Consider the following 17,569-nt stretch of genomic DNA (forward strand, 5'->3'; position numbering starts at 1 on the left):
TATCCAATCCCCTCCCTTGATAGCTTCCCTATTCGTTATCCCTCTGGGAGTATGGACCCAGGATCATTATGGGTTACAGAAGGTGGAAGCTTTGGCTTCTGTAATTGCTTCCCCACTGAACATGGACATTGGCAGGTCCATCCATAATCCCAGCCTGTCTCTTTCCCTAGTGGGGCAGGGGTCTGAGGAGGTGGGGCACCAGGACACATTGGTGGGGCCTTCTGCCCAGGGAAGTCCGGGTGGCATTACAGTAGCATCTGGAACCTGGTGGCTGAAAAAGAGTTAAGATATAAAGCAGAACAAATTGTTGACTAATCATGAACCTAAAGGCAAGATTATTGCAAATGAAGATTTGGAGTCTCTGTTTTGGAAAATGCTCGTAAGTCTATTTTAGGTATATTCCAAGGATCCCATGACTTTACTAGATTTTGCCTAAGCCTGACATCTAATATGCAGATAGTCCCAGGCTGTTGTCATAGTTGGAAAAAAGGCTAGAAAGCTGGATCAGGGAAGAGAGTAGCTCCCAAACATGGGGAAGGTATATAAATATTGTTAACTGTAGAAAGGACTATTTTTTTGTGAAAGAACTTCAGCGAGTTTTTAAGGTTCCCTTAAAACTTTAAGTTTTAAGTGTTGGACTAAAGTAGATTGTGACAAAGATAAAGGAGTAACAGGAATAGGCAAAATAATGTGCCAAAGCCAGCCTGGTTTATGGTTGTTCCTATATTCATGCAAACCACTGAATATATAATTCAGTGTTTTCCTTTGGAGTTTTCTAAGACGATTCATAGTTTGAGATAAGTTTGTTGAACCATTTCAGCAAAGAAAGATGTCAAGTCTTCTCTTGAATTTCCCTCTATGTGCAAAGTTATACCTCTATTGAAAGACAGCGGTAATTCTGGAACGGTTGAAAGTAATCAAAAGAGTATTAGAAAACACAGGGTATAAAAGCAGGCTGGAACATGTACTGGCATGGGAGGAAGAATAAGTTAGTCATAGAAAAGGTACATCGATTTTACCATTGATTTACCCCAATTCCTCCAGAGGCTTGGTTATATATTAGGCTAAATTAAGAATATAATAAATTCAAAAGAAACAAAACTTCTTGACATGTAATTTTTTTAACATATAAGCTCTGTATATTCTTCCCCATGTACTGAAGGATCTTCTTTGTATTTAAAGTTGATGCTACTAAATATACTTTAAATATAGGTGCTGACTCTTGTCCTCATACCTTATGCCAGGTCGTCACAACAGGAATGTAAGTGTCATGCTTCTCACTCATCTCAAACAACAGTTCTGCCAGGTACTAAATGAGCCAGGGACAGATTACATGATTGGGTGGATATGAGTCAGAGATTTTCCACCCCAGATGTCAAAGTAGGTAAAAGAATCACCTTCCTAAATTGGCATAATTGTCATTCATGCATCAAATATTACACCTCAGTTGTTCAGGGTTTAGTAGTGGTTCTACTTTCTCCTCTAGATGTTGAGTCTCTTTTGAACTGTCTTCTCTCTTTTTTTTTTTTTTTTGCCTCCAGGGTTATTGCTGGGGCTCAGTGCCTGCACCATGAATCCACTGCTCGGAGGCCGTTTTTTCCCCTCTTTGTTGCCCTTGTTGTAGCCTTGTTGCAGTTATTATTATTGTTGTTGATGCCATTCGTTGTTGGATAGGACAGAGAGAAATGGAGAGAGGAGGGGAAGACAGAGAGAGGGAGAGAAAGATAGACACCTGCAGACCTGCTTCACCATTTGTGAAGCGACTCCCCTACAGGTGGGGAGCCAGGGGCTGGTCCCTGCACTTTGTGCTACCTGCACTTAACCAGCTGTGCTACCGCCTGACCCCAAACTGTCTTCTCTTTAAAGTGAGAAATTAGGTTGGTGTTAGGCTGGAATTGATGAAATCCCCCTTCCTTTGTTCTCATTTACTTTTAAGGAAGTCACCTCCACCCTATAGACTTCCTCTCATATGTATAACAAAGCATTAGAGACCTGAGTCAGTAATTGCTTCATTAAATACAAATGCATGTATGTTTATCAACAAATACCTCATCAATTTCTGTCATGTGTGTATTATGCATATTTGTATTTAAAAAGAAATTGGTAGACTTAATTTTGTATAAATATATGCACAAAAGCACATATGTTTTAGGCTAAATAGGAATTCTTTTGTAGCAAATTAAATATCTCTGAGGTGAGAAATATGCCATTCCTGATTGCAGTTCTAGCATCTCTATTCAACTTGAATATTTAATAAGAGCTCAAAGGATTTGGGTGGATTTGAACAGGCTTCTCTAAGGAGTGTAGAAGTAAAACCCATGCTTAAAGGAAAAAGACTTAAATTTGAATGACATTGAAACAGATTAGAGTCTTCATCTGAAATCTAAATCCTTTCCTTTGTTCTATACTAGTGCATGTCCTAATTCTAACATAAGAATATCAACATAAGCATTGTAAAAACTAGAGCAAAGAAGGGAATATTTATGGGCAAAGGATTATCAAAGACTAGGTATACTGATATTAGCTCATTACCCATTGTATAATAATATTGATATGTGCCTGATACAAAATTTTGCAGATTTAAGATGTACAAGAAATGGATGGAATACTTTCTTGCAAATAGCATGTAAAGGAACATTCCACAATTAGGTGAAAATAATGGCTTCATAACAAATTCATTCCAGATTTCATATCTTGAATCACAGAGAATCAATTAATTCTCTTGAAGTTAATGAAAAGCCTTATTGTTCAGGACCCTCAGCCCTGTTCATTTCAGAGTTCTCTCCAAATATAGTTTAATGAAAGAATCTTCACTAGAAGCAACAAGGTATATGATCCAAACTTTCTTACAGTCCAGACTCATTGAGGCAAATCCAATAGCCCTGAAGTAACGTGTGTGTGCACATGCATTCTCTCTCTGTCTCTCTCTCTCTCTCTCTCTCTCTCACACACACACACACACACACACACACACACACACACACAATTTATCTACCATTGGTTCCTAAAGGAGATGAAATGGTTGTTCTGTGAATCAACCAGAAGGGGAGGAGAGGAGTCCCTTAAGTTGTGTTTTGAAAGCCAATTATTTCCCAAAAACATTTGAATTCTAGAAACCAATGAAAGGTACTATGTATGCTTTGGGTGCGACTCCAGCATCCACTAGGAGGTAGATCTGAAGACTCAAGATGGATGCCCTCTGGACTCCTAATGAGAATCTAATGAGCCTATAGACTTTCAACATAATAAGTCAGTTTCACTGAGAAATCTAATGCAAGAACCTGGACACAGATGATGAATGACAAAGGGGCTAATCAGTCTTCAAGAACTCAACAAAACCAATTTGGAAGGCATTTATTTGAGAGGACTGTACTGTTTGAATGTTTCAGAAGATAATTAAATCTGTTTTAAACAGCTGTAAGAATAAAGAAATGCAATTCATTGCATAATTTAAGACTTTTAAATTAAATCTGATGTAAGGAACTAAAATTAAACTTTGATCTGTATCTCATTGTTTTAATATTTCAATTTACATACAAAGACTGGAACTTAATAAGAAAAAATCATGATTATAATTCCTTCTGTGTGATTTAACTCCAAAACCATGAAAGCTCCATTCTTGTTAGATAGATTTCAGTGATCTGTAATTTCACATACATTCAAAGATTTATGGCAGCATAAAAGTAACCACAATGTAATGACACTTCATAAATACTTGAAGATGCTCCCCATCATCAGATGGTAGAAAAAAATAACTCCTGAAAAAATTTTCTTTGAGATCCTTGTTTGTTGAATTCATGAAAGGATTTGACCCATTTTTCATATGGAGAAAAATATGTGCCTTTAGAAACAGCACAAAGAGTTAGCAGGCGGTGCTAAGGCTAGGTAGATAGTTTCTAAGCCAGCTCAGATCTCACTCAGTAGTCTCAGTTGTTTTCTTCTTCCACACAAAGGAAAGAGAGCCAATTTCAATGAGTTGTAGTGACTTAAGAGATTTTTCTCATGTATTATTCCTTACTCCATTCAGCTTTATTCTCTTTGACTCTAGCAAGGCAACTGAGCCACTTCATTTCTTCCTTCTTGTTGCTTCTGGTTACAAAGAAGAAAGGAATGAGTTGTGTGATATAAGTTGACTTTAATCAGAGGTCTAGTCTGTAGTTCAGGTTGGATGGATTAGAAACTCTTTCCAAGACTCCATTTTTCTCTTCCCTCAGTACCATTTCACATACATTTGGTGACTGGTAACCTTTAGGGCTTTAGAGAATAAGTGTTTGTAAAGAATTTCAGTCAGCTTTGATAGGGAGTAAGATACTTCACTCTTTACCAGGCTTTCAGTTCAGTGAACGAAGTCAGGTCTTCTATCTACATTTGCAGGAACTATTATCTGACATATGAACCTACTTAAAATCTGTGTTGGGTCCTCATTACCTTTGGGAGAGTCTTGGAGTCTCATTTTGGTACTGAGACTGTGAGTACTGAGTGACTGTAACACTTGTTTCTCTTTTTTTCTTCTGAAGCCATGCTCCAGGAACCAATAAACCTACATACCTTTGACTCCCTCAGTTATTTTGACTTCTTTGTAGTAACCTGATTTCTACTACACAAAGCAGTGATACCCTTGCGAAATCCCCATGTGGATTTTGTGTGGGTTTTGTACCTTTATGGGCTACTTCTTTTGATGTAGTTTTCTCAGTTCTTTACCTAAGTTAGGGCATGTGAGACTGAATGGCTTTGTATCTAAAGGACATTCCATGTTAGTCTGAATATTTGTCAGTTCAAAGTTTTGTCCAGGAGCTTATGATTTATTTGACTGAAGTTCCTCTCAATTATACACAAGATTTTCCTGAGTAATGAGGACAATGACTTCTATTTTCCATGTTCACTTCTGTTTTTATATACTTTTTTATTAGTAATTCAGTAATGATTAACAAGATTATAAGATAACAGGGTTACAACACATTAGTGAGGTTGTCTGTCCAGGCAGGACAGAATGATGCTATGATAGCATATGCTATAAGGCAGTATGATATAAAGCAACTAGTTCAATAAACAGGCACCCAAAAACTAAGAATAGAGAAAATGTTCACTTCTTTATGCTTGATTGTTATATTGTTCCACTAGAAAGAAAGTGTAATACTGAAATAAGAGTTGAATCCACTTCTAAGTAAAAATTTGTCAGGAGGAAGATGGTTCGATATTAGAGCAGCTTGGAATGTTCCTACTCATGACCACAAAATGTGAGCTTAGATCTACAGGGATGCAGAGGCTCCTAAGCTGAATATGGGACCCAGACCAAATCAAATTGATGAGGTTTACAGTCAACACTATTTATACCTCTTTCCCATATTAGGGAGCTACTCTCTTCCCTGATCCAGCTTTCTGTCCCCTTTTCAGCCATGACATCACCTTCCCAGACAATAATTTGGATCCACCTGCATATCAGATTTCAGCTCAGAGAAAAAAAAAAAAACTAGTATAGCTACAGGCCCTTTGAAATATAGCTAAAATATGCCAACTAGCTATCTATAAAATGGAGGACCCCCAACAGTTCATCTGCACTATTTCATCCTTTAGGTCCATGATTGTTCAACAATTTGTTTGGCTTTGTGTGTTAACTCTCCTTTCAGCCACCAGGTTCCAGATGCTAGCATGATGCTGACCAGACTTCCCTGGACACACACCCCACCAATGTGTCCTGAAGCTCTGCTTCCCCAGAGCCCCACCCTACTAGGGAAAGAGAGAGGCAGACTGGGAGTATGGATCAACCTGTCAACACCCATGTTCAGCAGGGAAGCAATTACAGAAGCCAGACCTTCCACCTTCTGCATCCCACAATGACCTTGGGTCCATACTCCCAGAGAGTTAAAGAATAGGAAAGTTATCAGGGGAGGGGATGGGATATGGAGATCTGGTGGTGGGAATTGTGTGGAGTGTACTGTACCCCTCGTATCCTATGGTTTTGTTAATGTCTCCTTTTTTAAATAAATTAAAAAAAATTTTAAAAAAGAAAGAAAATTTGTCAGGAGAGTCAAAGTCAAAGACAGGCCAAAATATTACAGAGTAGTATAACATGAAGTATTTATCCCATAACTTCCTTAATCAGAAATCAGTTGGTGGTCATTTAGGATGCTTCCACTCTTTGACTATTGTGACTAATGCAGCTATGGACATAGGGTTGCATATGTCCCTTCAGATGTCTAAGTGCCCTTTGGATAAACCCTTACGGGTGGTATTAGTGAATCAGGGTAACTCCATTTTTATTGGTTTATGGACTCTCCATACCATCTTCCAAAAACATTTGCATTACACCAGCAGTATAGCAGGTACTTTTTTTTTTTTTAAATCAGTTTCTCCAAAGAATCAGATAGACTTTCCCCAATATGCCCAGATGAAGCCTTTGCCAATACATATTACCTTGGTATATGAAACTAAGGACTACTAGAACCCTGTGTACTTTGAGGAGAAAAAAAATAGTATTATAATTAATCATATATCAGATTACATTGAGTTGATAGTAGTGAAGCGGTGTCTAAGGAGAAGCTTTAGTTCTACTATATCCTTTCTTCATCCCAAATCAATGAACATATTATTATTATTATTCCATAAATATATATCATTCCCTCTTTCCATTCAAAGATGAAATTACTGCATCCCCCTCCTTTTTTTAAGCCTGCTTTTTAAAATTATTGGTTTAATAATGATCAACAAGACCATGGGATAAGAGTGGTACAATTCCACACAATGCCTATTCCCAGAACTATGTAGCCCATCTCCTCCACTGGAAGCTTTCATATTCTTTATCCCTCTGGGAATATGGACCCAGGATCATTATGGGGTACAGAAAGTGGAAGGTCTGGTTTCTTTAATTGCTTCTCCAATGGGCATGGGCATTGGCAGGTTGGTCCATACTCCCAGCCTGTCTTTCTTTTTCCCTAGTGGGGCAGAGCTCTGGAGAGGTGGGGGTCCAGGGTACATTAGTGAGGTCCTCTGTCCAGGAAAGTCTGGTTGGCATCAAGGTAGCATCTACAACTCTGTAACTGAAAAGCATTAAGATATAAAGCAGAGTAAATTGTTTAATAATCAGGAGCCTAGAGGAAAGAATATAGCAAATGAGATTTGGGGGTCTCCATTTTGGAAAAAGCTAGTAGATCTATTTTAGGGGAATAGGCAGATACCCTTATTGATGCAATCATCTTAAAAGTGAGCAATCACTCTTCCACCAAGTGTGCCAAGTCTGTTTTAACATGAGTAGGTACATCGAATGTGCCAGCTCAGCACCTGCATGAGCCATGGGTGGCAGGCGCAAAAGGTGCCAGCTTTGAGCCAACATCCAGATCTTGAGACAAGATGTGACCCTATCCCAACACCACCATATTTCTCAAAAAAGTCTTTGAAACAGTTTGCTTACTTCTGGTTTTTGTTTGTTTTATTTTTTCAAATGATCATGACTATTTCTGATATTCCTCATGGAACACCTATCCCAAATGATTTTGTTAGTGGATTAAAGGATGGGCTTTTGCTTTATGTTCATGACTGTAGTTGCAACAGCAATTCTTTTGGAAACCCAGGAAAACATAGAGTGAAGGGAATTCAAGTAATTGCATAATGGCTGGGCTTATGAATATTTGGTGAAGTTTCTTTTCCCTAGGAATATTTCCCAAGTCCTTATTGAGTATAGCTGCCATGTGTGCCCCTCCATGTACACACGCATGTTTGGCTGAGCATACAGCAGAAGGTTCACATAGATTCATAGGATTTAGATGGCTTTTTCTTTCCCTGTGAGTTAATTTGTAAATGTCAGCATGTTACATTTGGCCTTTTCAAAATATATACCTTCTGAGCCTTACTTATTCAATAATATATTTACTTATCAAAAGTTTTGGCCCCGCCAAAATAGAATTTTAAGACTAACAAAATAAACAAGCAACAAAAAAAATATTAGATGATGGTTTATGTGTGAAGGAAGTTGATTTTTATCAATTGGGTCCTAGAAACTTCTTTAAAAATCTCAACTATAATTTTGAAGGCCTTTGTACTGGTCTGGGGTTTGATAAAACATACTTTTGGGGGCATGTGTGAGAAATTTAGAAATGTGTGATTCTGATCAAGCTGTAAAAGGTATATTGCAACTCTTTTACAGCTGCATTGTTTTATATTTATGTGTGAAATAAGTGGTACAGAATTTATAATTATGTGGTCTGGGAGGTGGCACAGTAGATAAAGTGTTGGGCTCTCAAGTATGAGGTTCTGAGTTTGATCCCTGGCAGCACATGCACCACACTGATATTCTGGTTCTCTTTCCTGTTATCTCTTTCATTTAATAAATAAATAAAATCCTAAAAAATGTTTAGAATTTATAATTACTAGTGTGTCTTTTTTCATAATAGTGTTTTGTGTTAAGACAGTAAGTGGGGGGTCGGGCGGTGGCGCAGCGGGTTAAGCGCACGTGGCGCAAAGCGCAGGGACCGGCGTAAGGATCCCGGTTCGAGCCCCCAGATCCCCACCTGCAGGGGAGTCGCTTCACAGGCGGTAAAGCGGGTCTGCAGGTGTCTATCTTTCTCTCCCCCTCTCTCTCTGTCTTCCCCGCCTCTCTCCATTTCTCTCTGTCCTATCCAACAACAAAGCAACGTCAACAATGGCAATAATAATCACAACGAGGCTGCAACAACTAGAGCAACAAAAAAAGGGAAAAATGGCCTCCAGGAGCGGTGGATTCATGGTGCAGGCACCGAGCCCAGCAATAACCCTGGAGGGGAAAAAAAAAAAAAAAGACAGTAAGTGTGCCTGTTTAAGAGAATTGGTGATGAAGCCTGACCCAAAAAGCCAGATGACTTGGATGATGACATCCAGCATGACTTGAAATCTGATGACATCACTATGCTTTACCTGTGACTCTGTGATCTATTGATAAACAATGAAAAGAAATCCCAGAGAGATGCACTTGAATCCCAGGACTGCCACTGACTGGTTATGTTAACCTTAAACAGGTAGTTTAGCCTTGCCTAATTTTAGCTTTGTCGTCTGTAAAATAAGTAGGCATGGCTTGATTCTCTCTTCTGAACAAGACAGTAGGAATTATGACATAGGAACAGCTTGATGGCATAAAAGGAAAAAGTATGAGAGGATTAACATTAGTCACTTTAAATGACAATAGGTCTGAAAAGGCCGGGCACTGGCAGCTGACAGAACACACACATTGTAGTGCACAAGGACTCAGGTTCAAGGCCCCTAGTCCCTACCTACAGGGAGGAAGTTTCACAAGCAGCAAAACAGTGCTACAGGTGTCTCCCCCCAACATACCCCTATTTTCTCTCAGTTTCTCTGTATCTTTCCAAAATAAATGAATAAATATATTAAAATGTTTAATTAAAAATATAGGACTTAGTCCAATACTAAGGTGTTATCCATCTTTCTTGTAGCATGGTTAGAAAAGCAGGCCAAGAGGAATTCTGAACTCTTAACACAGAAAATAGTCCATGATCATGTCAACTAGGCCAGATTTGTAAAGCTGCATGAACACCTTCTCTATTCATGTGCATGGCAAGGCTGTAAACAGAACCTTCAATGCAACTGAATGTCAAATTAGAGCAGCTAATCAAACTCTTAATTTTCAAAACATGAAATTTTTGGTAGTCAGTGCCCTTCATTTTTGGAGAGCAACCATCTTACTAACCTTCTGTTTACCAAGAGAAGTCACTGTGATTCTATCAACACAGACAGATGCTCCCAGCTGTAGGAAGGAGCCAGGGCTGCCATTATCACTGAACAAGGGACCAAAACAGACCCCATTTCCAGATGCAGAAGCAGCCACCCACTGACTCCCTCTCCTCTGATGTTGTTTTTCAGGGTGATGTGCAGAGAACGCTCATCCAGGTGGACTTTGGGGATGGCATTGCAGTGTCTTACGTCAACCTCAGCTCCATGGAGGATGGAATCAAGCATGTCTATCACAATGTGGGGATTTTTCGAGTGGCCGTACAGGTGGACAACAGTCTGGGGTCTGACAGCGCCGTCCTGTACTTACATGTAACTTGTATGTTATTACTGTTGTTGGTTTATGACATATTTTAAAGATTGTGTCCTTTTAATATAGAGCCCCAAATTTCAGATTTCAAAGGAGAATAAGGGGACTAAGTGTTGAGAAAGAAAGAAGCAAATCTGAGAATGGAAAGTAACTAATTCTGGACTCTGACTTGCTTCATGTTGCTCTCCTTGAACTTAATCTGCCTTTTCCAAATGCCTTTGAGTTGAGCCTGAGAGACTTGCTGAAAATCCGTGTGTGACTAAACCTAATCCTCTAAAACTTGCACAGACCAAAAGATTTTCCCCATCTGATTAGTTTTTCTCTTCCCAGGTTTTATATCACTATTGATGATACTCTTATTTTATATTATTATTACTATTATTATTATTATTATTACTACTACTATTATTATTATTATTATGAGAGCACTGCTCAGCTCTAGCTAATGGTGGTGATAGAACCTGAGACTTTGGTGCCTCAGGCATGAGAGTCTCCTTGCATAACCATTATGCTATCTACCCCCACCCTGTTTATTGCTTTTTAATAATTTACCAGAGAGCATCACTCAGCTCTGATTTGTGGTGGTACTGAGGTTTGCACCTGGGACCATTGGTGCCTCAGGCATTAAAGTCTTTTTGTATAACCATTATACTATCTCCTCCAGCCATAATGATACTTTTAGACTTTTACACCTTTGCTTACATAATCTTTAATGGACTTTTACATTTGAATGCTGTGCTGTTAGAATACCAATGAAAATAATGTAAACCATGTTTAGGAAACAATATCAGGAAATAGTGCCCCTTTGGAGGAGACTCTAAATGTAGCTCTAAATATGAGACAATGAGGACACCTAAATTATGTTTGGTAAAATGTGTGTCATGGGGACCCTAAATTAGCATATGATTTTTTGTTTTGGTAGAAAAATGTTTTACTTTTGGAGGGTAGATAGCATAATGGTTATGTAAAGAGATTCTCTTGTGCCTGAGGCTCCCAGAGTCCCAGATTCAATCCCTTTCACCACCATAAGCCAGAGCTGAGCAGTGCTCTGGTAAGAAAAAAGAGAGAGAGAAAGAGAGAGAGAGAAAGGAAGAAATAGTTTAATTAAATTGAAGCTAGTTCCTTTCTTCTTTTTTTTTTAACAAGAGCACTGCTCAGCTCTGGCTTATGGTGGTGTAGGGGATTGAACCTGGGACTTTGGAGCCTCAGGCATGAGTCTGTTTGCATAACCATTGTGCTATCTACCTTCTGCAGTGACTTTCTATCACTATTCTTGTTCAGATTAATTTTCCCATTTACCCTTCTGATTGTTCTAGATTTTCTTTATTCCAAACACAGCCATATCCTTGAATAATGCCTCCCTAACTTAATCCTCTTCTAGACTTACTATAAATTGTATAAAGAAAAACAGCACAAAACTTGCCTATATACTAAAGTACTGGTTGCTAAAAGCAGGGCTCTTAGTTCACTTTTTTTTTTCTCACTGACCTGGTGAGTGACTAAAATTATTTCATGCTAACCTTAGTAGAAGATGATTTGAACAGTTTTGTGTTCTGACTTTAATTTTGTTAATCTTGGCTTGGGTTAACTGATTGGATCAGTCCTATCTCATAGACTGTAACCCCACTGTCAGCATGGCCATGGAGATAAGAATTAACTCCTTTGTACTATCTATAAAAGTAAGGTTGTTAAAAACAACAACTGTGGGCCAGTGAAATACTCACTTGGATAATGTTCTGCTTTGCCATGTGCTCAACTCAGGTCTGAGCCCCATTCCTTCCTGCACTGAAAAAAGTTTCAGTGCTGTAGTTTCTTTTACACTCCCACCCTCTGACTGTCCCTCTCAAGTCTCTAACAAACTAACAGAAATGTAAAAAAAAAAAAAAAAAAAGCCTCAGATATATTTAAAATCCACATCAAAAGCAGGTTCTTACATTATTTCTTTTTTTTTTTAAATTTTTTATTTAAGAAAGGATTAATGAACAAAACCATAAGGTAGGAGGGATACAACTCCACACAATTCCCACCACCCAATCTCCATAACCCACCCCCTCCCATGATAGCTTTCCCACTCTCTAGCCCTCTGGGAGCATGGACCCAGGGTCGTTGAGGGTTGCAGAAGGTGGAAGGTCTGGCTTCTGTAATTGCTTCCCCGCTGAACATGGGAGTTGACTGGTCGGTCCATACTCCCAGTCTGCCTCTCTCTTTCCCTAGTAAGGTGTGTCTCTGGGGAAGCTGAGCTCCAGGACACATTAATGGGGTCTTCAATCCAGGGAAGCCTGGCCAGCATCCTAGTGGCATCTGGAACCTGGTGACTGAAAAGAGAGTTAACATACGAAGCCAAACAAATTGTTGAGCAATCATGGATCCCAAGCTTGGAATAGTGGAGAGGAATTTCTTAGTACCCATCTCTGAAAGGACCCATTGATTTTACCATCATCATGACTTCTGCTTATTCCCCCTCCTCTACCAGGATGAGTCACATTGGACTTTCCTTCAGAGGGAAAAAAGGACTGGAGAAGTACTGTGTGTTTGATCCTATTTTAGAACAAGACCATCACTGACTTTTTCCTGTCAATCTCAAGCCTAAAAGCTTTCAGAAGCAGTTTTAGGTGTCATGGTGCAAGGGTATAGGATCAGCTGGGACAGTGTTCTTGTGATATTTGCAAATTGTTAAAACCTGGTGTTGGTGAGAACACCTGACTAGGTTATACTGCTTCTCAGAGCCTAGATTTTTTTTTTACATGAGAAATGCACGTTTTGTTTACCAAAGATTCTAAAAAAACTAAATATGTTTCCCCTTGTCAACTTGAGAAACTTGATCTCCCATCATCATAATGCAGATCTGTGCAACACCTTCTTAGTTCACTAAACCTGTCTTTCATTCCTCCTCCCCTTTCTACCCCCCACTCTTTACCCCCCAACCCTACCAGGGCTCCCACAGGGAGCTTCACCACCTGTTTAAAATACACACACTCTCTTTGCTGTCCAGATCAGAAGTGGTTTAATTCTAAATCAAAGGACTTTTTTTTTTCCCCGTATAGGATTGCAAAGGTCATCAGAAACAAATGCAGATGATGCTCCCACTGTAATGTTTCCAGGAGTGAGCCAGTAGCCCTCCCTGGGCAGCTGGGTAATCTTTTGTAGCCTGACAGTTGAAAATTCCGTGGGGATGGTATTCACTGTGCTCTGCTAGTTTGCAAACTAATGAGACAAGGATACAGCAGTGTTGCCTTCAGCTGGATGGGGAGAGGAGTTAGAGGAAGTGCATATTTCTGCTCAGAAAGTTGCCCTATCTCAATTGGTCTTTTAGAAAAGAAAAGAGAAAAAAAATCCCTGAAGATTGTGCAAACTTGCACAATGAGAGGTGGAAAAAAAGATGGGAGTGAATATTCTAGTCCTCAAACTCTTCTGTGGGGGAATCATCTGCAGATGTCTTTCTGTCCTCACCTTAGGGTAAAGTGATCATGATTTTAACCTGTGGAGCATTGCAACCACTCACACAATTATGATAATGGGCAACAAATGTCAAACCTGGGTTTTATAAAGTGTATGAATTGAAACACCTGCCCTAGAAGTTCAGCATGAAAATGTAGTTAGTGCCTGGGCCCTACCTCAGACCTTCATGGTTAGAATTTCTGAAGTGTGGTCTTGGATGTTTAATATGATCCCACTCTGTTTTAAGATTTCATCTTTACATTTCTGTTTCCTCCTGTGGATTTCTTCAGCACTTCAGACAAACAGCACTAATGATGAATAATATTTAATTAGGTGATCAAAGCAGGTCTCCAAAAAATGCCAGAGGCTGGTCCAGACCTAGTGATCAGATAAGCCTGTACACACAGAATATTCGGTTTCACAGACACCAGCTGATCTCTGCAGCACAAGAGGACTAAACAGGAAGAGTAAAGGGAAAACCAAGTCTCACAGTAAATCCCTGTTTGTCTCAATCACCTAAGCTAAGATTCTTATGGAAGGATGCAGCGCCACCTGCCGACATTTTAGTGCATCGCACACACCTATCTGGTGAAGCAGCTTCTAGCTAGCTAGTTCAGTTCTCCCTTAGAGCAGCAATCCTGTTAGGGGCCTTCAAGTACTGAAGTTTCACCTCAGAAACTCCACTAGGACAGGCTTCACCCTCTGTTTTAAAAAGATATGCTTAAAAGAAAGGCTTTAGAGCAACCGGGTGCCAACCTCATTAGCTACTTAGCAAGTAAATAAATATAAAATGATGTGGGGATCTGAAATTTTCAATGCAACTAGATCATTGGTTTCATCGGCGATGTAGGCAATAGATAAATGGAATCTAGATTGGTTTTCTGATTCTAAGCTCAGTCTTTGGGTAACATGCCTGTTGATCAACACATTACAGAGAATACTGAAATAGGTAAAAGTGGTTCCTTAGGAACATTTAACTGCCAATTGAATCTAGCACTGAGAAGGTGGGTTTGGAGCTGGAGGAATGCAGTTCGAGCTTAATGTCAGGATGTGGTGCTATTACCCAGCCAAGGGGAAAAAAGGAGAAAAAAAATACTCTAGGAAACACATTTACAGGTAAACTGGGAAAAGAGGCAGGGATTAAGTCAGACAGAGAAGTCTGAGGTGCAGTTTTCTTCTGCACCTTAAGAAAAAAATGGCAGGAATGATAGAAGTTTTTCCAATATTCCCCTTTGTAGATCTGGACAAGTTTCAGGCCTGATGGATCTCCAGAGATAGGATGATCTCATTTTTAAAACTGGAATTCCTGAGAAACACAGAATTCTCTCTACCCACTCCTATGTGCCTCTGTCCTGGACAAACACCACCACCCTGAGTACAGCTGTGACATGGGTGCCTAACTAGGTGTCCTTACATACATTCACATAGTCCAACTCAGGCACACATTCATATATAGTCACCTTTACATACACTCAAACTATATCTAAAATCCAGCCAGTAGAGTTTGGGAGATATCATAGTGGAGATAGCAAAAAGTATGGGAGATATCAAAAAGTCCTTTTGCAAATGACTTTCACCAGGTCACCAGGTTCACTCTCCAGCACCACTGTACCATAAGCCAGATCTGAGTAGTGCTCTGGTTATATATATAAAAAAATTAACATAAGATCATATATATATATATATATATATATATATATATATATATATATATATATATATATAGCAGGGGTAGATAGCATAATGGTTGTGCAAAGAGACTCCCATGCCTGAGGTTCCAAAGTCTCTGGTTCAATCACCCGCACCACCATAAGTCAGAGCTGAGCAGTGCTCTGGTTAAAAAAGGAAAAAGAAAAGAAAAAAAAAAAAAAGAAGATCCAGTAAATATTAGAGGGCATTAATGTGCTGAATGATTTAGAGATTTAGCCAAACAAATCTCCCCAATATAGATTCTAAGCAAGTTTCCTGATCCTAGTTTTCCACCAAAGATAAAATCTTTAAGAAAGATTTTGTAGTGTCCTGAGGAGTTTCATATTATTCCTGCTCATCTAAGGACTTCATCAATTGCTTGTATGTTATTTTTCAATTTTTACACATGAATAACTCAGGTTTTAGGCCTGTAAGAAAGGTTGGTAAATGGCAAGATATAATTGTTCACAATACATATGTTTCTCCACAGTAGGGAAAGTGTCCTAGAAGATAAGACTTAAGAGGTTTTGGAGGCTTCCTGAAGGAACACAGATTGTCTTCCATTCAGTGTATGCAGAATAGAGGAAGCTTGTCCCTCTCTCTGGCTAGTTTTTTTCTTTTCTCTTGTGCCGCAGGTCCCCTGGAACATGTCCACCTGTCTCTTCCCTTTGTCACCACAAAGAACAAAGAGGTCAATGCGACTGCAGTGCTGTGGCCCAGCCAAGTGGGTACCCTCACCTATGTGTGGTGGTACGGAAATAACACAGAGGTGGGTCAACATATCATTCCTGGAATAGTGCCTGTTCTGCTCCAGCTGACTGACACATAGGAAGGATTAAGATGGCTTAGGCAGTTGCTCCCCTGATAAAGCATAGGTATTACCACGTGCAGGAACTCAAGATCAATGCTCAAGACCCCACCTGCATGGACAGAAACTTTAAGAGCTATGGAGCCATGCTGTAGGTATCTCTTTCTCTGTATCTCTCTATTTATTTATTTCTCCATCCTCTATCAAAAAGAAAAAAAAAATGACAACTAGGAATGATGGCACCTGGCCCCAGGTAAAAGCATGGGAACCAAAAAAACAAACAAACAAACAAGCAAACAATGTAGGCAGCTCCTAGGACTGACTCTTGCTGCAGGAAAGCAAGCAACTAATGCTCACGATATCATCATTGTTTTCCAGGAGTCCTTCTCTGTCTCTGTCTCTCCTTCCTCACCAACCCTACCTCTTAATGTCTGTCTCCCTCTCAGGTTCAACCTTTCCTTTGCAGTGAGCCTTAACAGAGATCTCAGCTTAGTTAGAAGAGAAAATAAGCTTCCCCCAAATCTCCAAGACATCCTGGAATTGAGAATTATTAGCAAGATTTTAATCACAGTGTAAGGGGTGGAGAGAGAGGTGTTGAAGTCAGCCTCACTACAGCATGGCCCAGGAAAGGGAGAAGGTGGCCCTCCAAAAGGGAAACAGACAGGCGATGGACATCAGAGAGGCAGAAGCAACAGATAAATATGACAGTCCAGCCTCCAAGGTGTCCTGTCACCCCTCTGTAGAGCTCTCTCTAGGCTGGCTTTACATTTGCTTTTCCCCATTCCCTATAATCAAAAGCCACACACAGTTTTGAAAACAGCAGAGTTCTAATCCTCATTTGGGCAGAGTCCTCCATTTTACAGATGATAGACAGGGCTGGCACAGAAAAGTGACTTGCTCCAATTTCAGTCAGCTGCTCTATGCTGGAGCCAAATCCAGGGCCTTCGGTTGTTGTCATGAATCTTTCCTCCTCTTGCACCAGGATGTATGCTCTGTTTCCATTTTCAATTTACCATTCTCTGAAATTAACATATATTTCCAAATGTCATTTAGACAGCAGGGCTAATACCCCAAATCATTGCTCTCCAAAGGGACCAGGGCACACTCCCCTGACTGGAAGCCAACCTTCTCCTAGCCTACCACTTCCTCTAAGTGGCTTTGCTCTTCAGATGAAAGGTGTTTTATTTAAATGTGCACATTGGGGGCCCTGGTATGGCGTGGCTGTGAGATGATCCACCTAGTAAAGTGTACATGTTACCATGCATAAGGACTGGTGTTTGTGCACCTTGCTCTCACGCGGTGGTAACAACTGCTGGGAAGAAGCTTCACAAGTGGTAGAGTAGTGCTGTATTCTCTTTCTTCTATCTCTGTCCCTCTCCCTCTCTATCTCTCACCCTCTAACTAAAAGAAATGGCTTCCAGGAACAGTGGAGATAAACTGTCACTGAACTCCAAATGACAATCTATGTGACAACTAAATAAGTCAATACATAAAAAATAAATAGATATACTGTATATCCCAATAAAGATAGAATTCTGGGGAGTCAGGCGGTAGTGCAGCACGTTAAGTGCATGTGGCGCGAAGCACAAGGACCGGCATAAGGATCCTGG

General features: G+C 39.8%; 1 protein-coding gene across 3 annotated transcripts in view; it reads left to right on the forward strand.

Moving 5' to 3' along the window:
- The window catches only part of SORCS1 (sortilin related VPS10 domain containing receptor 1), a 633,466-nt gene that overhangs the window by 570,721 nt on the left and 45,176 nt on the right, over nucleotides 1-17,569 (forward strand). For all 3 annotated transcript variants that reach the window (XM_060171368.1, XM_060171370.1, XM_060171369.1), the window contains exons 19-20: nucleotides 9,847-10,033; nucleotides 15,787-15,920. In XM_060171368.1, the coding sequence (XP_060027351.1) occupies nucleotides 9,847-10,033; nucleotides 15,787-15,920 (321 nt within the window). The remainder of the gene's footprint in view (nucleotides 1-9,846; nucleotides 10,034-15,786; nucleotides 15,921-17,569) is intronic.

The sequence above is a fragment of the Erinaceus europaeus genome, chromosome 14 (genome assembly GCF_950295315.1).
Source record: "Erinaceus europaeus chromosome 14, mEriEur2.1, whole genome shotgun sequence".
NCBI lineage: Eukaryota > Metazoa > Chordata > Mammalia > Eulipotyphla > Erinaceidae > Erinaceus > Erinaceus europaeus.